The sequence below is a fragment of the Plectropomus leopardus genome, chromosome 7, assembly GCF_026936395.1.
Source record: "Plectropomus leopardus strain MGB_pleo_1.0 chromosome 7, ASM2693639v1, whole genome shotgun sequence".
Classification (NCBI taxonomy): Eukaryota; Metazoa; Chordata; class Actinopteri; order Perciformes; family Serranidae; genus Plectropomus; species Plectropomus leopardus.
Genome location: NC_142182.1, coordinates 28,221,984 through 28,247,546, shown reverse-complemented (window position 1 = coordinate 28,247,546; position 25,563 = coordinate 28,221,984). Strand labels below are relative to the sequence as shown.

Below are 25,563 nucleotides of genomic sequence, written 5' to 3'. Positions count from 1 at the left end.
GCTCATAAGAAAAGGTTTAGAAAAAGTTTGTCCTCAGCTCTGTTTTTTTTCTTTTAGATGTGTATAAGCGTTGTTGTTTTTTTTTAAATTTCTGTTAACCCTCACATTGCCCGTGTCTGACCATCACCTGTTGACATTACTTTTTTACATGAAAAAATAAGGTAGCCACTGGTAACAGAACAAACTATGAATGCATCATTGACATATTATCACCTCATAAAGTTGATTTGGCAAATATGCTGGTAAATGTTTGCTTATGTCAATATCATGTAGATGCAGCAACATAGACTTGAGTTATGTTAGTCCTGGTCCACTGTTCACTCTTCATTTAGCTCTGTTTTAGCACCCACATTTCCTGAGAAAAATATCTGGCTGTTTTGACGATGTACACCAGCAACGGTCTAACTCATAGACTAAAATCTAAAATAATGGATGTAGCTACCATGATGTCAACTATTGGTTAATAGTTGAAGTGACCATATTTGGATGAGAGGTTTGGGATGTGGATGGACTTGGAGCTCAATCGTTAACATCCAGTTAGGTTTTAATGATTCTTGTAGCTTTCCACATTTTAATAAAACAGGATTCACATTTTTATTTAATGTCACAGGAGTAAATTTAAGTTAAAGATTCATAACGTTGGAAATGTGAGTCGGTTTGTAGTCTTCCCTTACTTTATCCTATCAAGACTGATATCTGTAGTCTGATAGCCTTGTAAACAAACATGACACAGTGCATTAGCCGAAGCATGATTTCACTGGCCAGAGTGCTGTATGTTTTGATGGCTTGTAGGCCTCCTGGCAGTGTTAGGCTGTACCACACATCTATTACTGATGCTGTGATTGACACAGGCAATGGGGCCTGGGATTGGAGATGGCTGTACAGAGTATTGGTGTGAGGGAGAGTTGTGTTTCCTTCATTAGACAGGCCGAGGGAATGCCCTGCTGACCCCACACTGACCCCTCCAACACAATTACGAATCACAGGCCTGGCGCCGGTTATTGATGCCCATCACTGACATGAACAGCTGCACAGGGTTGTGGTCTCAGTCACTAATGTGAGTCAGACTCACTCAACTATGGAAACACGCATTAAAAAGAAAAAAAGTATACATCCTGTGTGACTCTCTGATTTGGAGTCTGCTACTAAAAGGTTTTGGAAAATGAGCACATATTTTATAATTAACACTTTATACATTCTTATTAGGATAAAAAAAGTAAAGTGTTAAAGATGTAGAGCCTGTCATTTACAGGGTTTTTAAGAAGCACAATCAAAGAGGTTAAAAAACTAATAGCAACAGAGCAACCAATATTTTTTTTTTTAACAGTGACATTTTTGACATGGAGCCCTTAAATTTGGATATTAAGGAGTTAAAACCAAGATATGCACTGTATGACAGTATGACTATTGAAAAATAAACTTGTCACAAACTTGGCAGCAAACCCTCCTTGCAGTCACCCTGCAGGTTTAATTTGCATCAATGTAAGAACTGTGAACAACAAAATTATTTTAAGTTTTGGATGTTCTTTTTTTGAATTTGGGGATGCTGAAATAATATTCTTGTTTTTAAAAATGCACTATATAAAACTTAATAAGAATGATAAAGAACAGAACTGTGACACATATTAAGAATCTGTGGTGTATTTTTTTTAACAGTTTAAGAAGTCAGAAGTCTTTTTTTACTGTCTATGTAATGCAAGTTTTTTTTTCAACCATTATTTATGTCAAAAAATATATATCTCTTGAATTTCCAAACTGCAGTTTCAGCCCACATACTTTACACTGATACAGATGTATTTTCAACAAGCTAAACCCACCCAAAAATATTGGCTCAGGTAATTTGTTGTGATGAGGAAAATTAGATACTGTACCCAGTACAATTTTTTTGATGTAATCCATCTGCGCTAGGGAGGTGAAATTTACCTGAAATTTCAACTGAAAACTCCGTAACCCTGAAGTCAGATTTTCGATTCTGAAAGTCTTTGCCAAACTTAACCTCAAAATCCAATACAGCTGCTCCGAGCATTACAAGAAGAGAACGCTGTAGTAAAATAGTGTTTACTAGCACTTATTTCTTATTTATGTCTCATTAAAACAGTTGTATACACATTACCATTTAAATTCTAACTTAAGAAGTCTGTTAAGGTGTTTCATGTGCAATATACAAAGTTATGTGTTGTAATAAACTGGTGCTATGGCTAACTTGGATTGAAATGGTAATGCTAACATCTTAGGTACTTCATTACCAACTCTGACCTCTGACTTTTGAGTTAAAGGGAACTCAGCATTAAGGCCTAACGGGCCGCATCCACCAAAGTGCCATGTATTTATGCTGCGCTACAAACCGCAGCAGCACAATAAGATGCTGGGTGTGTATTCTGCGCCACTACACACTGCAAGTGGAGCTGGTTGGGCGTTGTTTTTTTTTTTTTTTCTTAATTTGTTTTTTTCAAAGCGCCAAGATTTGAAAAATGTGCAACTATGAGTAAAAGCACTGTATTTGTCACTGTCATTTCAGCCGCCCAGTCACAGTGGAGGAGAGACAAACAGCCTACTGCAAAGACAAACTGTCACATCTGATGTGTACAAATGTTTAACAACAACAGTGGAGGAGAAATCTGTGAGTAACGGCCATATACTTTATATTGTTTCCTCTTATGAACCCAGAAAGACCAACGGGCCCATCCTATCTCCTAGCTGGCTTCAGTCTTTCTCTCATCCAAAGCAAGTACTCTACCTTGTGCTGACAACTTCTGCGTATATTCAGTATCATAGCAACTAGACGCACCAAAGCTTCTCAGTTAAAAAAACATTGTGCCTCCAGAACGCTCTCAAATGCTCCCATTTGTGCATGTTCTGACGAGTGCTTGGCGTTTTCAGTCTGAAAAAGTTTTGATGGACACGGGCTCTTCGGTGTGACATCTACGGATTGTTTGTTTTGTCCATCCAACAGGAAAAAAACCCAAAGGTACTCAATTTATGATGATATACAAAAATGGAAAAGCAGCAAATAATCAATAATCAATTTAGAAGCTAAAACCAGTGAATGCTTGGCATTATTGCTTGATTAAAAACTTAGTCTGACAGTCAAATGTTTCTGTTGATCACCAATTACTTAATCATTGTTTGAACTTTTATTGTGCAGTATGAATAAAATCAGAGGTGCCTTTGGAAATTGGATTGTTAAAGCTTTAGAAAAGGAGGATATTGCAGCATAATTGGAACAAACACCTGTGATATGGCAGAGGATTCTCTAAAACAAGAAAAAAAAAGTGCTGTTTGTTTGATCAAGCCTCTCAGAAATGAGCCTCTCCAGCAGCTATAAATGTGTGTGTGTGTGAGTGTGAGCGTGGCTCAGCTGTGCATTGTGTTGTGTTGTGATGTAATATCCCAGGCTGTGACTGTGGTGTAAGGGAGGAAAAAAAAAACCCTCTACCTGCTGCTGTTGGTTATCTTCTCATTTTTTCCCTCAGCAAGTTGGCAATAAGCCAACACTCAGCCTATCGATTTTCTCCACCTCCTCTTGTAAAATGAAACTTGAAATTGTTTCCCCCCCTTCCTCTCTCACTTTGCAGGTTGTAGCTGTGGACAAACTTTGCAGCCTGTGATTTATATAATGTTTCTCTTTTGAGCCTCGGGAAAGCAGGTCTATTTCCACTGCACAGTCTTGTTTTGTATTGTTGTATCTTTGGCTTGGCGCCATCATACCTGCCTCGTTTGCGCGCTGGCAGCACCTCTGCATATCTTATGGCTCTTGATTCTAAATTGACCCGAGGAATCCCTGTTTTCTACCTCTCAGGGGGTGATGGTGGGGAGGCCCCATTAATGAGCCTTTGTCCCTGCTCAATGATGGAGGGCGCACGGCTCTGGGAAAGTGGCCTATGTGATTAGTAAATTGTGGTTAATTAGATAGATGGAAGGGTCACCAGAAGAGATAAAGTCAAGGGAATCACTGAATGATGGGGGTGTCAGCTGATGCTAATAAAGGGAGAGTGCTCAGAATAGCATCGCGTCCGTAGTAGCCTTTAATAGGTAGTCATTAAGGGCTATTAAAAATGACCAGACAAAGGCAAAACTGTGCTTAGCTGTCAGTTAATCCACAGAACCACTCCAGTCCGTGTAGTAAAATGGCGAGGAGTGGACTGATCTGTTAACTCTTCAACGCCAATAAGAGGAGTCAATGAGGTGGACAATGAGATATAATAATACCTGCGTGATCTGCTGGAAATGTTAATGTGAGAGGAGGACTTGTTCATGTTTCCGGAGCAGCTGGAGATTGCCAGGAGGTTATTTAGGAAGACAGGAGGCTGATGATATGGGAGGAGGTAAAGGAGAAGATGAATCACGAATATGATCCAAAGTGAAGAGATTAGATCCATATCGAGGAGAGCATGCAGCGGATCTATCTCCACTATCACACATCCGCCTCTTATCTGACTTTGATTTATGTTCCAGCAACGTACAGTTGGAGGGAAAAAAACGATTTGGCACTTCTTTATCTCCAAACAACGCAGCGCGGTGCGAGTGATTGCATCTGACAGACCTTATTCTAGACAACTCAAGGAGACTCCTGGTGTGGTGCGTGGTGCGTCCTGCTGTTTGAGGGGTTTCACCCTCTGTCTGGTTTGGCTTGTATCAAGGTGTGTGAGCCAGCTCCCTGTGTTGGCTATGGCTGACCTCCCTGCTCTAGGACTGGGCAATTAGTCCACAAAATGGCGGACTGTAAATCTCCCGCTGGAAGGGTTTGGCAGGAGCACCCTGAGGTGAGCTCCGCAACGAGGAATTAAACACACAGTATTAGCTAACAGCAGTTTTATGATGTGAGGAGCAGAGCAGGGTGAGGAAAGGGGCAAGGATGCTCCTCTGCTGAAGCACTGAGGGAGCTGCATACAGTGCGCTGCTGTTGTGCTTTTTTTAGGATCAGGGTGTCTGTGTTATGTACAGGAAATGTACCATATAATGAGGTTCATTATAAAGACTGAGCACAGGACCGGATGGGATTTATGAGCCAAGGCAAGTAAACAAAGGTGAACACAACATGAACTATTTCGATTTAATGTGGAAAATACTGTGTGGTTCAACAGTGTTGTTGTTGTTAACATGCCAGAATAATACACTGATTATAATTCATTTAGATGATGACATTCCCGCTCTTCTGTGTTGAGTTTGCATGTTCTTTGCGTGTCAGCGTGGGTTTTCTCCAGGTTTTCTAGCTTCCTCCCACAGTCCAAAGACATACAGGTCGGGTTAATTGATGACTCTAAAAAGTGATCATAGGTGTAAATGCGAGCGTGAATGGATGTCTGTCTCTATGTGTTGACCCTGCGATAGTATGGTGACATGTCCAAGGTGTACCCCGCCTCTCGCCCAACGAAAGCTGTGATAGGCTCTCCCACAACCCTTGAGATGACAAGCGGTTAGGCAATTAATAGTCTTATTTATTGATTAGATTTTAAGGCTATAAAATAAAAATAAACAAATAGTGAAATGTCCATCATGATTTCCCAGAGCCCTCTGAGATTTCTTTGAATTGTTTGCTTTGTAAGTCAAACACCAAAAATATTAAATTTGCTATTATCCAAAATGCAAAAAGCAGCAAATCATCACATTAAAGAAACTGGAACCTGATAGTTCTTTTTTTGACATTTTAGCTTGAGAAAAGACTTTTTGACAATTACTTGATTATCAAAAAAAGATGCTGATCTTATTTTCTGTAAATGAAACTGAATCAATCTTCTAAGTCTTTCAGCTCTGCACACATACATGAATTGACCCACTGCTTTGAGACCCAGACACACCAAACCGACATGAAAATGCTACTGGTGACTACGGTTGACTGTTGCATCTTCTCATGTCGCCTGTGTCTTGGCCAAGAAGACACAGGCGAAATGACCGAAGAGTGTGAAAGACGCGGGACACAGTACACAAAGCTTGGCTTGGTGTGTCAGGGCTACGTTTAAACACAATGTAAACTTTTTTTATTTCACCATCTCAAAGATCTCCTGACCTGCACACTGCTTGATTTGGTTGGCTTTTTGTTTGATGTGAGTGACTTTGCTGTAAACACAGGTTAGTTTTCATGAAGCCTTTTTTTATCATAACAAAATTGAGATTTTTATCACACATTGTTTTTTACCAGTGCAGCTTTTGGTGCAACTCGTAAAATGTATTTCTGGCTTATTTTTCCACCACTCACATAGTCACTCTGCAGTTATCTCTTGGAGGTTTTCTGAAATTTTTTCTCCAACTTCTCAAACTGTCATTTTGGGACTCATCACCTTCTAATATGACATTCAGTGACGCTATATCTCTCGGCCACTTGGCAGATGAATGTCAGTCTGTCCATCCTGTTGTCTTCTCGCCTCTCTGTGCAAAGAGATGTCAATAGTACCTTTACACTCATTACTCGTTTCTTCTGTGGCAGCAACATGACGTTATATGACCCATCAGAAAATAATCATGTGGGTTAGACTGGGCTTACTGAGGATTTTTGGGGCTGACTAATTTTAGCAGAGACATAGAAGTTGGGGAGAGAGATGCTTTACAAGCCCATACTGTAATACAACACTATCCTTATGAAACAGACTCACTGCTCACTCCTTCACAGAAAACATCTACCCTTTGGAATATGGATATGTATACATAAAAAATACCTACTTGCCTTCAAACGTAATCAATGGAAATGAAACATATCTTACTTTGCAGCCAGTCTGAATAAACAAATCATCTGAAATTCAAATGATGCTACAATGTTCAATATGCTGCATATATGCATTATAATAATTTAATGGTCATGCGTTGAAACAATATGTTTCCACAGGAACACTTCCATCTATTAGTTTGATAGATGTTTAGTTTATTAGTTTGATATCTCCTGCCTTGTCACATGCATAATGTCCCCTGTAAGAAGTATTGGGGTCCTTCCAACATATCCAATGAAATCTAGATGGTTTCTGGGGACATGAGAGTTTGCTGTGAGCTCATTGAGGAGGGGTTAGAGAGGACGGAGAGGCCTCTGACAGATAGTGTTGCCTCTTTCCTCATAACCATTGGCTGATTTGTGAATATTGTTCCCCTTTGGTTTAATCTGCCGTGTGCTGTGAGGTGGAAACTATTCCCAGAAGGCTGCTGGAGGGGGCTGTTAATTTATCTCCTGTGTATTAACAGTGTCTGTGGCAGGAGAGAGTGCACCCCGACCTTCTCCTCACCAAACTAAACGGGGGAAACGTTGACCCGTGTTGACCCAAAACCTTGAAATGGACTCTTTTTAAAGCGATGAGCTGTGCGATGTGAGGTCACGTTTGAGTTTTTTATGATTCCCCCTCCTACATTTCCCCGCTGACATTTATCCAGGGATACACAGCCAGTTATCCCCTTGAGTGTTGCTTGGGGTCACTTTTGTAGGTTCGATACAGCAATATCTGATCAACAATACGCTGAGGTGATTTCTCGAGGGTGTGCCGGCGGACAAAAGACATATTTGAGAGAAGTCGTGTGGTGCTTTGGTTCAGGGTCACAGCAGATTTGTTGTCCCACATGAGTAGCGAGGATGCCCAGCGGCTATTCGAGGTCCATCAAGCATAACAACGGACAAATCAATAAAACACCACGTCCAAGATGTATAATCTCATTAGATGGCCGCTACAAAGAAATACAGCCTCATATGATTATGCAGTAGTTTTTGTCCGCAGTGTAGACCTAGAGCCCTGACTTTTATTGCTTGTTGACCCTGGTTTGTCGGCCCTGATCGATGCTTTGTGTGAAATGTGTTGATGCTTTAGCTGTTGTACAAAAATGTGTAACTGCATATCTTTTTCAAGGATTTTTGTTTTGATATGAAACTTTCTCGTAGTCAGTTGTGGGTAAAGGTCCAGCTTTGTCATTCAAAGAAGTGAACACTGTGAGGCTCTCTGAAAGGGTCAGTAGTGTGTGTGTGTGTGTTTGTGTGTGGGCTGGGGGGATAACCTGGCTGTGCCTCCAGCAAAAAGAAATTTTTAAGATGAATCTGTGCAGAAGAGTTCTTTGTCATCAGCTCTATCAAACAGCCGGGGTTGCCATGGTGACACGATGAGGTTCAGAAAACCCATTGAGAAGAAGTGCCTGCGGACCCCTGACACTTTATCGTCTGACATTCAATAATTTTGGTGTTGATTATAACTGGAAAATCAATGGTTTTCCTTTGGGATAAAGAGCACTGCATGGGGAGACGGACAGTGACGGTGAGAAGTCGACCCTGTTCATTTGTTTCGGCATCTAAGACCACAAACCCACACAGACACTGACATTTTACTTGATTGTATTTATGATCAGGTGCAAGTGAGGACACTCTCTGCCAAAAGTTTTACCTGACACAATCTAATTTAGTGTTTTTCACGGTGAATGAATGCAAGAAGTAACTGTGTCAGGTCTCAATTTGATATTCTGATTGTGAATCTTATAACCGGCGCAGATTATTTTCCTCATTTTGTATTCTTTGATCAAGATTTTTAAAAATCCTTATAGACTTGGATATGCAAACAGCACTGTTTGTTCTGTCGGCGATAACAGAGGGGGAAACAATCAGAAATTTCAGTGGTTTGTGAAATTGCTTCTTTTCCCTTTTCTTTTGTGGACATCCCTCTTAAAAAGACTCATTTTTGATCAAATTGTCACTCCTCAAACACAAATGAACCACAGTGACTTTGTTCAAAGCTACAAAGAATGGAGTGCATTGTGTGTTGAAAATTATGCAAAAAAATACTTATTGTAAGCTCCGAGAAGCCAAAGTGTCATCTTCAAATGACAGAATTTATCCACTTTTATCAGCCGAACAGTCCAAAACTCCAAAATATAATATAGTCCAAAATATTCAATATATAATCATGTAGAACTGCAAAATGCAGCAAGTCATCACACTTGAGAAAATGGAAACTGTGGATGCATTTTTGCTTAAGGGATACTTGGCTTTTTTAGCCAGCTTTCTATCAAAACAATGTGGTTAGTATGTGCAAATGAACTGTGATAAACTTCCATCCATCTTACCAGCACCCAGATCCCCTGCTCATCTCTCAAATATCTAAATATCTAAAATATCTTCAGAAAAATTTTAGTGCACTGTTTGTAATGTGAAATTTGGTGAACATGAAGTGGGTGCCATACTGTTTCCTGTATTGTAAAAAAGTAGTCCAAACTCAGGTCAAACCATAAAACCAAGCAGTCCTAATCAATATGAACCAGTATTATGTTTCTGTGTTGCCTATTTCTTGCCTCAAATGTTTTCAGACTAAATTTTTGTTTGCTGTTAAACTATAGTATGACATAGTGCCTTTTGGAAGTAGAGAGCAAAAAGAATGCCACAGACCTTTTCCTTTGTTTTCTTTCTCATTTAGCACCAATTTCAAAAGTATTTGCATCTATTGCACAGACAGTCTAGTTTCATGAAAAGACCATCTTAATAAAGTAGAAACTATTATTTGATTATAAAAGTGGTTGTCAATTATTATTTTTATCCATCAATCGACAAGCTGTTTTAGCACAAAGTTGTATTTTTAGAGCAAGTTGTGAACATTAGTTTTTAAAACTTTATTATTTGGAATACTGACTTATCCAGCACCAGACAGCTACATGAGCAACCAAGTATTTGCCTTTTTTTTTTTTTTTTTAAGAATAACAACAAACCAAAAGTGCCACCCTCCCAGCCTCCTTCCAACTCACATTTAGATGAAACTTCAGTAGAAAATTAGCATGAAATAAACAGATAAGCATAACTAAATCGAAAATATAATTTTAAAACAAACAAAAATTGTCTTTAACAACAGAGAAGACAGCATTTATTATTGTTGAATTTCAAGTGATCATGTCTATGGGACAAAGGATTTACATAAAATAAACTTCAATTCCCATTTTTCTATTAGTTTGGTCTTGTCTGTATTTAATTAATTTTGAGTAAAAAAAATTGGATCTTAGAGCCATGAGGAAAGGGAGGAAAGTAGAAGATTAACACACTTAGAAAGATAATACATGTCTTCTATTAGGAAACTGAACATGCAAAAGCTAAAGCATCTTCCCTAATTGCTGTGAGGCCCAGGACTCCAAAAATAACTTTTAATGACAGGTTTTAAAGGGACATTGTGGCAAAACATTGACCTTGATAGGTTTTTTTAGTATTGAACAAGAAAGGGATATATGTGTGTGGTTTGACCGACAGATGTTACTCGCATTACACACGCACACTTATCCAGATGTGTTATGTATGTTTTAAGATAACAGCACGTAGAATCAAACATAGCTTTATGAAGTGCCAAATGGATGCAAACACAACAGACACTATTATGCTACAGGACATGAAGCCATATTTGTTGTAGTCAAAACTGAAACATTACCCATCAGACGCTATCTGATCCAGTCCCCTAAATTAGAATGCCAACACACCAGCATGCAGCACAGCATGTTAAATCACACACATCTCCCTCTCCCTCTCTCTCCTTTTGGTTGTCGTCTGCTCTTGTTTTCTTATCAGGAGGACAGAAAATAAGATTCCTGCCCCCTGGGCATCATCATAATTCCAGACTAATCTGTGTGCAGGAAAAAAAAACCTGTGATCCATCTGCAGGTCTGTTATTACAATCGGATCAGTGGCCATTCTCATTCTGGAGCGGTGCAGTTTAGGTGAAGGTTTTAAGCTGATCCTCGGGCGCAACGATGACTTCTGCCATCCAGCACACTAAGGAATAGAAGTCACCAAAAAAAATTTTAAAAATGAAATAGCATATAGGAAATGGAGGTGTGTTTGAAGCGCTTGGAGGAACACGATGAATAAGCCCATCACAGCACAAATTATAGAGTACATGACAGGTGGCGGTGGTGGCCCACTGCTACACTGATGTAAAGCAAACACAAAATTACTGTGCTGCCGCCAAAGTCTGATGAGATTGAGATGCACTTTGTTTTTTTTAACTTTTCTAAATCTCATTATTTTTGCCTCGCTGCTTTGGAACAATTTGCAAAAATTACATCAGTTGATTTTAGTAAACCTTAATACCAAGGTCACATTACCAGTGCACACCGAAGATTGTGCTATTACTTTAAAATTACAGATTGAAAATAAAATGACAGTTCAGCGGAAAATGTTTGTTTTTTTTTTTTAATCTTTTCCATCAACATGCAATTTTTATGATTAAATCTCAGTGCCAGAAGCCCAGAAAATGAATTTCTTTCTTTCTTTTTTTTTTTTTTACTGTGATTGTCACCCTTAAATACTTCATGGCAAAAATCAAGGTTTAGTCTTACTTAGCAGACAGGCATGCATGAGTTGTTGTCAGTGACCTGAGCGAGTCAGAGTCTGACAATGCACTCCATAGACCTAATGTCAGCTGGCTGATTGGATGAATGTTAAAGCTGGATGAAAAAAAAAAATTAAAGTTTTTCCACAGCACAATCTTAAAAAAAACCCACAACATTTGATGCATTATCAGCTCATTAAGTTTTTATGGCTAACTTTTTAGCAAATGTTCACCTATTTACTCATCAAGCAGATACTGAGCAACATTAGCATTCATTTTAGAGTGGTATTTTTGGCCACCTATAGAATCAACATCCAATGTTTGCTCTCCTTTCTTTTCAGACAAAGTATTATGGCCACAATTAGAAAAAAAAAGAATTTGAGAATAAAATCTTAATATTACAAGTCTTAATTTTTTTAGACTAAATTATACTACTGCAAGAAAAATAGCCATATTATAACATTAATAAATTCATAAATGCATGTGAAAAGGATAACTACACAACCGAAAGCTAGACAACGCAACTTTATTTGTTTAACAATCTGACTTTTTTCATAAAAAATTATGAATTTATTCCCATCTAATAACATCTTCATTCTTATCTTACAACTTTTTTTCTCACGCATTGTGTAACATTGGGCCCATATTATTATCACTTTATTCTTAAAATCTCTGTTGTTTTTTTCTCAATGTGGATCTTAATTCTCTGTTGTAATTTTGGCCTCCACCAACTCCTGAGACAAATATATGGCTTTATAGAATTTGCAGTCTGGCAAAACAAAAGAACAAGCTAAAAGGTGCTAAAAAGTGAGTAGAAACACATAGATCTGTAGAGTAAGGGGATGAAGTTCTCTGTGGGTTTTCTGTAACATGATTTTAGAGATAATAATTATACCCATAGGTGCAAGACTATCAGAAAGAAAATAATAATGCCTGCACACAATGCCACACAAATTTAATGAAGATGTTTTGATCCTACTTGGACCTTTTGACCTGACGAAGATCCAAGTAGATTTAAAAGAGTTTCTTCTATATAGCAGATGATAATTTGATCCATTGTTGATGTTAGAATATTTGGTAGCGCAGCTGTAAGGTTGCTGAGATGTGTACTTGACAGTGTTTGCCCCAGCCTTTACTGAAGTGCTTTTTGTGACCCTCTCTCAATATGACATTGGGAAAGAACATGAGGACACTGGTATTGTGTCCCTGAAATGAGATGACCTGTTGGTGACATTGCCTGAAAAGGCCTTGCGTAGGACACAAGAGATTGCAGGTTTTTCTGTTTATGCTAGAATCAGCATAAGACTTGAATAGATGGAGCAGCACAGGATGGTATGGAGTCTAACCCGTTTGCCCTCTGAGCTGATTGTCCCTATAGATTTGCTTCTTCTCTTCAGGAGCACAAAACTCTCATCCACAATCAAAGGTATATTGACCGTGTATTGACGAGTACGCAGCCAGCAGTGGGCAGTGTGTGAAATCAATGACATGCCTGTTGTACATGTTTGCTGCTTGTCGTCAGTGAGAATTGCCACCTTGAGCTTCTGTGACAGTACACAAATTGATTAACCCTCTTTATTTGCTCCTGACCATACATGTTTTAAAGATTAAAACATGAAAATGAAATATTTAAAGTTTTAATTATGCTTGTGGGCCATCTGTTTTTTCATCTCCAAACGTGAAACCCCGAACTGACATTTCATCCAGTATATAATGTATGACAATATATGTGCAAAAAAATACCACAAACATATGACTGTGAGTTCACCACACTCCACAAGTTCTCTTCATTTTTTTTAAGTCTAGTTCTCCCACAAAAAGTCAAGTAGGGAAACGTCTACTTTAATTTTCAAACAAAAAAATACCACGATACACCTTCTACATTTAAGTTTTTCTGCTACTGAAATAAGACCAGCTTAATTGCCTTAACTCATCGTAAAACACACTTTATTAAACATTCCTCCATAAAAAAGAAAGGTCTTAAGTTGCATTAATTATGATAAAGCATTTTTTCAACCAAAACTAACCCTTCTGTTTTCATTCCTTTTTCGTTTTTCTGACTGATAATAATAATAATTCTGTAACACATTGATAACGTAAAACTGCAATATTTTCTGAGACGGTTATCGCATTGCCAGTATCTCATACTGTTGCAACCCTTCTTGCGCCTATATAGGAGAGGTGGTTGGGTCTTTGCCTGTCTGTGCCCTGGGCTCATTATCTCATAATCTGCTGAAATTTAACCAATCTAACCAACAAAGACAACAAGTACAAGCTAATCAGAGGAGTAAAGCACGTCGAGCCTTCACCATTCAAGGAAAAGGAATTTGGTGTCCTGTAGTGTTATCCCCACCACTCACATTCGCCATCTTTTTTACCTTAGCTGCCTGTTCTGCTAGAAGAGACTGACCTCTGGTGGTGCCTGCTGTGCATTGCAAAACATTGCCTCTATACAGCATCTCTGTATGAGAATAGAATAAGGAGTGTCTGTATTTTTGATGGTATTGAAAATGATGAGCTCAGAATTTTAATTATTCCACTATACCATAATAGCATCATATTGCCCAAGGCTACTTCTAATTTCTGTGTTAATGAGTTATTGGAATTTGCATGTACAGATAAGCCATTAAATATGCAAGTTGAGTTGATTGGATTTTTTTCTGAACACTAAGACAAAGTAAGATGCCTGCTCCACTGTCTGCTCCATTTGAACATGGAAAAACAAGATTAGATTCCCTATCTTGGCAGGCGTATATGAAACACCAAGGAACTCTGAATTTATCACTTTATGCCCTTCATCATAGTATTTATTGTAGTATATTGTAGTAACCTTTTTTCTTTTCTTATTCAGTGCCATCCCATAATCAGGTGGCTTTGTAATCCCTTCAGTGCCCAGTGGAGGTTTACACCATGGGGGATCTCTCTGGCCTTGTTACTGTATGTCACATAATATAATAAAAAGGGTGGAGCACAGCACACACAGCGATTGTATCTGGCCCCAAATATCATTAAACACCTCAGGCAACAGGAGCAGGCTGACCTATGGACCTCTAATGTGTCTCTGTTAGATTAACAGATATACAGTGCATGCTTCACAGCTATACTCGAGTGCTTTATGCATCCCAAATGATTACTATTCATCACAGAGTGGCAGGTGGAAATTTAACAACTATTGAGGCTAAATATGAGAGAGCTAATATTTTCGCCTTTGTTTCCTCAGAACTGCAGGGCGGCTGGTGCAGCCATAGTGCAGGATGTCCTGAGGGTCTCCTGCCACACGGGTGGTGTCGGGGTCACAGTGTCACATGGTTGTGAGTGTTTTCATGGTAGCAGTTAGTGTAGGCCACACACTCTTCAGCCTGGGGTTGAGTAAATATGAAAGCAGACAGAAGCACCCAGCTGAGAAAGTAGTGGGAACGCCTTGTCTTTCACTTGCCGCTCTCCTTGTTCTAGTCTTCTCCTGCAGCTTAACGCATCAAAATGTTTCCTCTATGAAAAGGTCACAACTCTCGCATGTTTAAACCAATGTTGTTTTTATTGCTCATTGGCTGAAAACACACCCAATTCACACTTGACAGACATTTCTTACATGCTTGGAAAATTCGAAGTATGGCCGCAGAGAATAGTGTGCCGCTAAACTGTGATAAAAATGATTTTCCAATAAAGGGTTGGGCGATACAGATAAAATCTTTTATGATGCCTTGTGTAGTTTTATATTGAGATATTGATATGCATCTACTGGAAAATTTAATTAAAGGGGCAGGTAATACTCAAAGGGCATTTGCTAGGCAGGGAGGGTCTAATGAAAACATGTAATTGTTGCATTGTGGTGCGCCAAGGCTGTTTATGTGCATCCCTACGTGATATCAGATATGTAGGCAAAATGGAGAAAACACGTGTGTACCATTGTTTGTTCATGTCTACCACACATTTTTTAGTAAGAAGTGGGAGCGGGGGGTTATCCTTTATTTTGACAGGACAGTCATTGTGTGAAACGGGATAGAGAGAGGGTATGGCATGCATGAAAGGCCCGAGGTTGGAATTGAACCTGTGGCCGCTGCGGCAAGGACATAGCCTTTGCATATACTCTACCAGGTGAGCTACTGGGCGCCCCGATCTGTACTTATTGATGTAATTATTGACTCAACCTAGATTATACACCTGAGTTGAATCATGAGAAGTCTTTAGGACAATATGTTTGTTTTTGTTTGCACCCCACATTGAGTATTACCTGATGAAGATGTTGATATTGCACCTGGTCAATCATATTTTTTGGGAGCATCTGTTCAGTCTGCGGATTCCTTTTCTCTTGATGATTCTGTACTATGGGTGTGCTTTTGGAGCCTGACCTGAACAGTAGGGTCTCAAAAAATGCTTTTTAAACCAGTTTGTTTTGAACCACCCAATATTATGGAAGTGCGATACTTTCAAGAAACCATCGATCATAAATCACACAGATCAGAATGTCTGTTTCTGCATAATCTTACAAAATTAGGCCTCTCTCACCAATAAAATGGGACCTCTTAGGTCAGCTGAGCAGGCAGGTTAGGTTTGACCCATTCTTATGTTTATTGTGAGGTGGCATGCTCTGATAGGTGTAGTAATCATTACAAGAGTAGAGACTTCTTTTAATAACAGCTTAGCATAGTTCACTAGTATGTGCAGCATGCCGTACATATGAGGTATCATATGTAGCTTCCCTTAGTGACAAAAGTACTCATTTAATACCAAACCATGATGTTTTTCCTAAACCTAACCAAATTGTTTTATGGCATAACTGTTAGAACAGTAATATATGTCTTTGTGGGGCCAGCCACAAAAGTAGATTTGAAAGTCAGTGGAGACTGACCCATTCTGTCTTTAAGGTATGAGAGGTTGTGAAATAATTCCTGGAAAAAAATCATGGCACTTTACCACATTGTTCTCCAGATATTTTCACATAAGTGCAGAATCTGTAGGTGACAGGACAAGATTTTGATATTGGATGAATCCTGGTTGTAATTTGTTTTTAGTCTGAGCAATAATGATCAATCACATTTACGCACTCTTTGGTTGCATGCAAGTAATCAGTCTGTGTGGAGAGCAAAACAGACAGAACTCATCGCCCAAAATGCATTCTCTGCACCCATCGGCTGTTGTCCAATAATGGTGATAATTGTGATAATGGCTTTTTAAAAATGTATTTGCCTTCATATGCAGATATCTCTTTATAAGGCGTCATGAGTCTGTATATTTAGCGTCTCAAGGTGCCAATCAGACTGTAAACAATAACCAGTGCATGGAAGATGAAGTCTTGGGACTTGGATACAATTTATCTGGATATCCAGTGGCTACACCACAACCTCTGCAATATTGGCCATTGCCCCCAGAGGCTAAATCATCGTCAGATCAATAACCGATGGGTTCCAAGATAGTAATCACATTGATGTGAAGATCTGGTTATTCTGATATTGCCTTTAAACATTCTGGCATTTTGATTTATAGCATTGTCTGGAATGTCCTAGCACCGTCAGTAATATTAAATAAATAGTTAAAATATAAACTGTAATGAAAGATCTCATACTGTTGATCCATTTCTGTTATGTCAAGGCATACATAGTGTTGTATGATGCTCGACCTTATTTTAGATCATGCATATTTCACCCAGATTCATACACAATCTCTGCTCTGATACTGTTGGTATATGCAGCATCCATAGCTGCAACACTCTGATCCTGCAGATGGACAATTTTCTTTTGACTCTTTTGCTTTTCTCCTGACTAAACTGAAACCTTTGCATGTGTCACCTCCACAGCAGTTTCACAATCAGATAGTTAAAAGCTACAAGGTTGTTGTGTGATGTGCATTTTGTTTGATCTTCATGCAGATGGGGCTCCCAGGTTAACCAGATTTTATGTAGGATGTCTCCATAGCGTGGTGTGTGTGTGCAGTGTGTCATGTACTTTTTGTTAAAGTGTTGGGAAAACTCTGGTGGTGTGATGTGTCAGTGAAGAGGCTCATTAGCAGCAAAAGGAATTTCATAGCAATATCAGGCAAGCTAAGCATTGTTAGAATTTACCGTTACATGCCACTATTCATTTCTAAGAAGCAGTATGGGGAGTTTGAGCTTTGCTCCTAAAAAATGTTGTGGTAACAGATACAGTATCTCTTTACAGCTTATTAGTGCGGTAGGTACATAAATACAGTCTTATTATTATCCAAACATGTTAATCACAGGGTCAAATAACCCAATTTATAATTAATCAGTGTAATTTGCATGTTTGAAAGTAAAACTGCAGATGTAGTGTGTGGGCAGAAATATGAGTTAAATTGCTTTTCAGGCTTTGAATTAGTTGGCCATTATGTTAATTGCTTGAACAGCAACATTGCATGTGTTATCACTGAGAGGCAGCCGACAGCATGCTATTTTTATCCATGGTCATGTTCCCACATGAATTAAAGATTCAAGCCTTTTAAATAATTTATTGTCATTGAGGAAGATGTTTTGGTTGGCTTCCCACGGTCTGGACCGGCTCTGAAGCACCCACCTGTGCGTTTGTTTGTACACGTAGGACTATTTCCCATCAAAGCTGTCATCGCAGAAGTGGACTATGCCGATGATTCATTCACAAAAGGGCCTCATTTAATTACTCCCAAATCAGGTCACATGGATACCCAGGAGGAGCGACAGCTTTGCAGCGGCAGTGGGCGATCAAATCTGAGCCACGCGTCACATCACAAACCACTCTGCTATCCCCACGGCTCTCCTTTCACGTGAACAGGATTTCAATCTTCACTGCTCGCACCGCAGAGATTTCCACCCACCTGGTGTGTCAGAGCTGGCCTAATAAACCTGTTTATGTATTAAACACTGTGGGGACACTTGATATTCCTGACAGACATTGCCATAGACAAGTAATCATAGCAGTAACAGCTTCTTATTAAATCTCCAGCTATGTTAAGATGCTTCATGTTTGTTGTCAAGGTTACCATAAGCTTACACAAGTGCTGGGATACAGACATCTCCTCCAGTGATCCCCCACTTTTCTATCCCAAAACCTAAGATTTGTGTCTTTTAGATTTAAGAAGGCCATCTCATATTTGCGATACGAGAAAAATCAGCTTTTCAGATGACGAGTGTCTTCTTCCACCTAAGCTGCTGCCAGGAGCTTCCCTGACAATAGCAATGATTGGCAGCCACATTCGTCTTTAAAAGTTGCTGTCAGAGACTGGAAATGAAAAATACTCTCCATGTTTTACCTACTTTAAAAGTCATTCAGATAGCATGCGTGTCAGGGTGTTGAAAAGGATGCAGTGGAATATTGAATTGATCCAACTTCTGTGCTCTGCTGAGTGACGGACGGCGGTATTTATCCCAAGACAAGAAATCAATACAAATACAGTTTGTGGGCACTGATCGTGATTTCATATTCCGCACTGGCAGCGCCCTGATCAGTTGTGTTTTTCTTGCTCATTTTGTATGAGTGTGCTGTGCATATGTGTGGCAAGACAGACAGAGGAAAAAGGCACATTGGCTGTGTGAGCATTAGGCAGGCACATGTGAGGGTGTGAGGGCTTTACTGCTCGCTCATATACCTGCATTACACACTTGGCTGAAGGTTATAGCGCCAGGTTTGAGGTGAGCTCAAATATCAGTTTGTCAGAAATGCAATTGAAGAAAGCTCAAAATACACCCATCACAGTGAGGACAAATCGCTTCTCCATGCCCAGCGATGTGAGGCCCATTAACTGAGAGAATGAACACGATTGAGGGCCTGTTTCTACCCGAGCAGGCAAAGGGCAGACCGGATGATAAACGACCACTGGACAGTAGGAAAGGACGGTGAGGAAGTTGAAAGGACATGAGAAGGAGACAGAATCAGTGGTCATCTCATGAAATACAGACACATTAGCTACTTTCATTTTCTGAATGTTTCTAAATGTTAAAAGGAACAGAGTGTAACATTTAGGGATACGGAGTTGTATCTGGTGAAGAAGATTGCAGATTGCAACTAGCTAAACTAGCTAGCCCAGTTAGAATATTTCAGTGTTTATTGTTGAGGAGGTTTTTATCAGGAGCCCTATTATACGCCCATTCTCATTCTGAACTCTTAAGATAGCGCCGCTTTGACAGTGGTGTAAGTTTGCAGTACCCAAAGTTGCCTTTATCATGGGCATGAAATGCCAATGGACAGCATCAGGTGAGAACCGGTTGTGGTGTCGTTATATGCTGGTGGACAGCTGGACGGAACCTGCCATGTCCACACAATATGTGCGTGGGCAGTGTCACTTGAGAACGCAGCTAGAAGGAACCTGCTGCATGCAAATTAAATGCGTCAGGACAGCGCCAAGTTGAAACGCTGTAAAGTGGCTTACATGTAATCAGCTGAGATGAGAACATGTTGTCTCTTCCTTTTTTTCCTTCTCTCCCATTCCTTCAGTCATCTGTTCATCCCTTCTTTAATTCCCCTGTTCCTTTACTGTTTTGTAGCAAGTTACCAATATGCTTAGGGGAAATGTATTGGAGTAAAAGTACACTGAGTATCTAGGAAATGTATAAAAGTGAAAGTTTTAAGAAATATAAAAACTCAAGCACTGATACTCCCAAATAATATTTAAGTAATATAACAAAGTAGTATTACATTTTTACATTACACCACTGACGAAAACACAACACTTCTTCTTTTAGGTGATCATACTCTCAAGAAAACATACTTATTATATTATATTCCATTTCTGCCAATATATCTCCCTAAATTCTCTGCACTGAACCTTTAGACAATAAAATGTATTGCGTAGGTTTCTTATTTTATTAACATTGGTCATAACTTCCACATAAAAAGTCTACCAGGGACAGGCAGGGAGATAAATCACACATCCAGTACAGCCTCACCTTGTCAGCAAGTAAATGGATTTACTAAATGTATCTATAATGTGCCAATCCTGCCCCCAGGTCGTGTTGGAAATGCAGTCTCAGGTAAATTCACCCTGTCACAATGTAAAACTCGCAGCCATAAAGCACCTCGGGAGAGCTTTTAGCAGTCTTAATGTACTCTTCAAAGAGTATCCTTCACTCTGCATGTCCCATCCAGAGGTGCTGCTTGACCGCAGGCAGAGGCTACTGTATCAGTCTCGCTGCGCTGATGATGAGAAAGACCATTTGGGTGACCGATGAGCATCTTAACCTTAAGGGGTCAGCAAGAGCAACATCACAGAATGATGGTCAGCCAGACCTGAGCCCTGAGTACGCTTCTTCACGTGTACTAATATTGGATACTGTCAGCACATTCTCCTTGTAATATTTGTCTTTCTGTGCAGCGAAGACATTGTATTCGACCCTTGATGGTGTTCTGTCCCTGCTGACTATAGACAACTGGACAGGCAGTCCCTCTCGCTCACAAGCACTTCATAGCTTTCAGTCCTCGATATACAATTTCAGAGGACTGCCTTTGACTCATATTTTCCTCACAGTCCATTGTACTGCAAGCAAACATGGCACCCCTGTTCATCAAATGCAATATTATATCCCTGCTCCCTCGTCTCCCAACAAGACCCTTTGATGTCAAATTGACACTTTAGTGAACAGCACTTCATGGATTTGATATTGCCTGGCAACTGCAGAAAACCCACTCCTTGTGGCTTCTTCTGGATGACGAGCGGATGGTAGCATGGATGGTTTGGGTGTAGCAGAGACGGAGAGGGAGGACGGTGGTGGATGGTATTAACCATAATGGTGCTGTATGATGAACGCGTGTGTGTTTGGCTTTCCTCCAGGCAGTGGAGCAAAATTAAAGCCTAGAAAATCGGATTATGGAGTCCCCAAGGGTGGGATGCCCAGTAGCCAGCTGATGAGCGCTCATCTAGACTTAGCTGTATTCTGCACAGTGAGCTCCACTGTTGGCTTGGAGGCCAATTTGTTAACAATTATTGCTCGTTAGTGAAGCTTCCTGCCAGCAAACGAGGGGTTCCATGGTGGAGACAATAGCCAAGTTCTATTGTCTTGCAATTATCTCAGTTTGAAGGAAGGCAGTGGTTGATATATTGTCTCTGAAGTCTCTTGCTTTGTTGATTGCCAATTTGCTGTGAGGACTCGTGTTATCAATGACACCTGTAGTGCCTACTGAGTTATAAATATGCAATGAATTTGCGTCTCCACTTATATTATGCCAGTCTGTGTCAATTTATATTTCACTCTTAAGATAGTTGGGCACTGCAACGTCAAAGATTAAAAATGTGTACTCCTGAAACTCTGCACATGATATTGTGATAATGAGGAAAGATTTTTAAATGCTGAATTTCTCATCTTTTCATCAGGAGATTTATCTGCAGTTTATTTTCTCAGTCGATTGTCGGTGTATAAAATGTAAAGATATAAGGAACCGTACATTGGACTACAACTTATGATTTTTTTGATCATTTATTGAGCTTTTGATTCTTTTTATCAGTAAATGTATTGTTTAGTCTAAATAAGTGTAAAAACAAAATTGTAAAAAAAAAAGAAAAAAAGCCAAAAGTGAAGTCTTAGGGCTGATGGTTGTCTGTCAATGTTGGGCTGTCAGAGACACATCAAATCGACTGCACCTTGAGTAACATTAGGAAAAGAAACAAAGAGCTAAGGGCGCGGAATCGAAACAACGTTGTTATAAGTGGAAAGATTATTTTTATTCAACCACTCAGCTCTTTAGCAGAAGTGTTTTCGGGTGGTTTGTGTTATTGTAAATATCCTTTTTTTATCTGTGTTGTTAATGTACTAACCGGCTAACTAATGTTTCTAAGTTATTGTCTCTCTTGTGGGCGCAGAATGTATGCGCCTGTTGGTCCGTCAGCTGTAGTCTTTGCAATGTGTTCATGTGCAACTTTCTGGCTGAGACACAGGAGATATGAGGCAATGCAGCAGAGGGCTTCTGTCACCACCAGTACTCTGATTGCGGTTTGTGTCTGGGCCTTTAAACTGCTGACAAGCAGTTCAAAACACATTACACAATATATAGATATATTCTTTGAATAGTGATATAATATCAGGAACAATTTTATTGCTGATTAGGTTTGTGTAACTGCACTTCACTTGGCTGGTTCAAGCAACACACTCCTCTTCTGCTGCATGTGGAGATGCCACCATTTATTTTCTGAATAGGAACCGAGTATGTACTGGCTACTCATACAGTTAGCTTGTTAGAGGCACCTAACAAACAGCATGCTACAAAACAACAAGTTATTTTCAGCACAGAGGCAATAGCTAGATGAGAGAGTGCATTGTGCCATTATAAGAACATTTTAGCATTTACAAGGAACAGTAACCAACTTGTAACTCTTCTCATTAATGTTTTCATAACTTACAGTGCACATGATGTTCATACTGTGGACATATGGACATTAATACACAATATTTGTACATGGAGTTGCACTCAGAAACTGACCTCAGGCTTGTCTCTCAATAAATTAAATTTTTGAAACATTTCAATGTTTCAAAGACACTATTGAGCAAACACGTCTGCACAGAAACATGATAAATACACTGCAAAAATCAAGAGACAAAGTAGATAATTAAAAATATGTATTTTATTTTAAAGTGCCAGATTTGTGCAGTTTTGTGCAAAATTTTGGCCAGGGGGAAACAGAACAAGCAGCAAATCCTTGCATTTGAGAAGCTGGAAATCAGCACGTCAATCATTTTAGCTTGTTAAATGCCTAAAGCAGTGAATTGGTTATCAGAACTCTTGTTTATTAAATTTATGGGTATCAGCTAATTGATTAATTAATTTTTTTCAGTACTAAATCTATTGCCATGCTGTAATGGTATTTACCGCTTGATCTCCCCTCAAGCAGTGCCTTCCTTATTTATCAGAAGTAAACATAACATAGCAATACATCTTCCATTCATGAACCACTTTAACACTCAATGAATAGCCTCAGATGCAGGTAGGTTACCCATAAGCCTCGGAGAACCCCCTCTGCCCACAGTGTGTCGTCTCGTCTCGGCACAGTCAACCCTGCCCAGGCTCCTCACAGGAGCTGCTTACACAAAGGAGCTTATTGTATAACTGTGCCTCAGTGTTAATGAACCAGTGCTCCTGCTCTCACACACTCCTCCCTCTCCATCAGTCTCCTCCTCTGCTCCTGCCTCCCTCATGAATATCACAGTGCTTTTTCTCATTATTCATGAGCTGGTACCAGCGTAGTCATGTGCGCTGACACCGAGGAGGAAAAAGGGGGGAGTGTCTCAGCCAGTGAGAGTCACAACTCTGGCGTGTGAGTGTGTGCATGTGTGTGTGCGTAAATCTGTGAAAAAGAGGAGAGCTGGAGAGGAGAGAGGAGACACACCGGCTGATGCTGCTACTTGTGCCACTGCCGAAGCTGCTGCCACACTGTTCACATCTGAACCTTCCTCTGTAAGACTCAGCTGGAGCTCTTTGAGCCGGGGTTGTCTCTGATGTTTCTGTGTGAATGGGATGGCTGAGAGAGATGCTTGCCTAAGGGGTGACTGATGAGAACCGGCGTTCCGGTGTGGAGGGTGACCCCCTGTGTCCGTACCGCCACTGCTTGGGGAGAATTGGACGCCTGGCGTTTCCACAACGACTATAATGGGCTGCAATCTGTGCACTTTACAGAAGCGAGAGGAACACTACAAGCTGCTGTATGAGATTGCACAGGTGAGCAGAGGCACAGCCGTCTCTGGCATTGATTGTGTGTGTTGCTGTGTGTGTATTATTATTTGTGCTCCTGCTTGTTTTTGGAGAGAGGTTCCTTAAATTCTCATATTTTAAGGATTAATACACAAACTGAAAGTGAGGCAGCATTATGGAGAAAGGGGCTTCTTACTTGCCAGATGTGTTTCGAGTAATGAGCACCTGCTTGGAGAGCAGCTAGTGTGCAGCCCATTCATCCTGCGGGATGAGTATTTTTAATAAAATAGTAGCATGAAGAGTGTTTGAGTGACATATTTGTGCTGATTTCTGAGTCCTTGGATGATGATCTGAATGTGTCATACAACATATTTTCATCAAAAGTTTTCCTTAGCTACTTTTGTTACCATGAGACAGTTGAGTGTTGTGCCAGGAGATTTGTTTGAACTTCTTGATCTCAGACACAAATGCAACATACATTTATGCAACAAATAATAATGCATTTTTCTGAGTAATTAATACTCTTGCTTTTTTTAAATTTTACATTCAATTAATTGTGGGCATTTAGTCAGTTAACAGAAAAAAAGGCAAAGGACAGTTGTCTCAGGTTGTGGGTAAGCAGAATGGATAAACAAACATCCACCTCACCACCTCCAGTCTCTCCATAAGCCGTCTTCCTGTGACAGGATAATAACTGTGGAGCTCAGTGTCTCCTGAAAGTGAACTAGTGCTCATCCCCCTTCTTCCAGTAGTGCCTGCCTTCACGCCACTGTGATCACAGCCTCATTAGCCATTTTATACAACCATCCTGTGCATTAATTAGACGTGAAATGTGTCTCTTTACCCTCGTGAAAAGACGGGATGAGAGGAAGTGGGGGAGGTAAACTAGCTCTGGTTAACCACTGCCTGTAGCTTTTACCTCGCGTGTAACTTGCGATGCTGCCAAACTCTGGTGTTGGACATCAGATTTGGAACTGCGTGAATGATCGGAGAAAGCTGTGCTGCAGGCTTCTAGATCAGCAGTGAAGGAGGGTAGCATCCACTAATGGTCTGTTTAATATTAGCAGACAGACAGAACTGTCCAGGGACCATGAAGGATGATAGGAAGCCACTGGAGTGCCCGCCTCTGCTCGGGAGGACCATAAAAATAGTGCTGTCTCTGTGCTTTATCTTGGCTTTTGCGCCTCTCTCTGCACCAGTTGTTAAGAAATAGCACTGACTCCTTTTCTCGTGGTTTAGTAGAGGGGATCAGTATCCGCCAAGTGGGCCAGTCTCCAGGGCACACTCACTGTTGACAGGAGGCTCTCTGGCATGTCTGTCCACCCACTGATATACTGAGCCAGTTCAGGCGGGAGCTGCAACATCAGCACCTACTTTCTGATCACCACTGTGGGAGGGAAGGCGGGAAGGATATAGAGCATGGAAGATAAAGACTAGGATGGGAATAGAGAGTAAGCTGTTAAAGATGCAGTAGTAAGAGGAAATGCTAGAGAGGAGAAAAGGGTAAAAGGGAAATTAAGTGAAAGAGCAAACAGGTGAAACCCAATCCATAAAGAGGAGGAGAAAAGAGCAAGGGAAAGAAGTTATTAAATAGACTTTTTAGGCTTGAAATGCATTTTTTTTCAGTAGAAAAAACAACATACATCACAGATAACTCTCTTCTCACAGTCTTGCATGCACAATTTCATGCACACACTCTC

The 25,563-nt window shown here is 40.1% G+C and overlaps 1 protein-coding gene across 2 annotated transcripts in view; it reads left to right on the top strand.

Annotated features, from left to right (window-relative positions):
- LOC121950257 (PDZ domain-containing RING finger protein 4) overlaps window positions 1-25,563 on the top strand; it is a 198,645-nt gene that overhangs the window by 68,117 nt on the left and 104,965 nt on the right. Inside the window, exon 3 of one of the 2 annotated variants that reach the window (XM_042496201.2) lies at window positions 2,519-2,620. In XM_042496201.2, the coding sequence (XP_042352135.2) occupies window positions 2,519-2,620 (102 nt within the window). Of the gene's footprint in view, window positions 1-2,518; window positions 2,621-23,483; window positions 23,891-25,563 lie in introns of those variants that run through there. The other variant, XM_042496202.2, reaches the window with a different exon arrangement.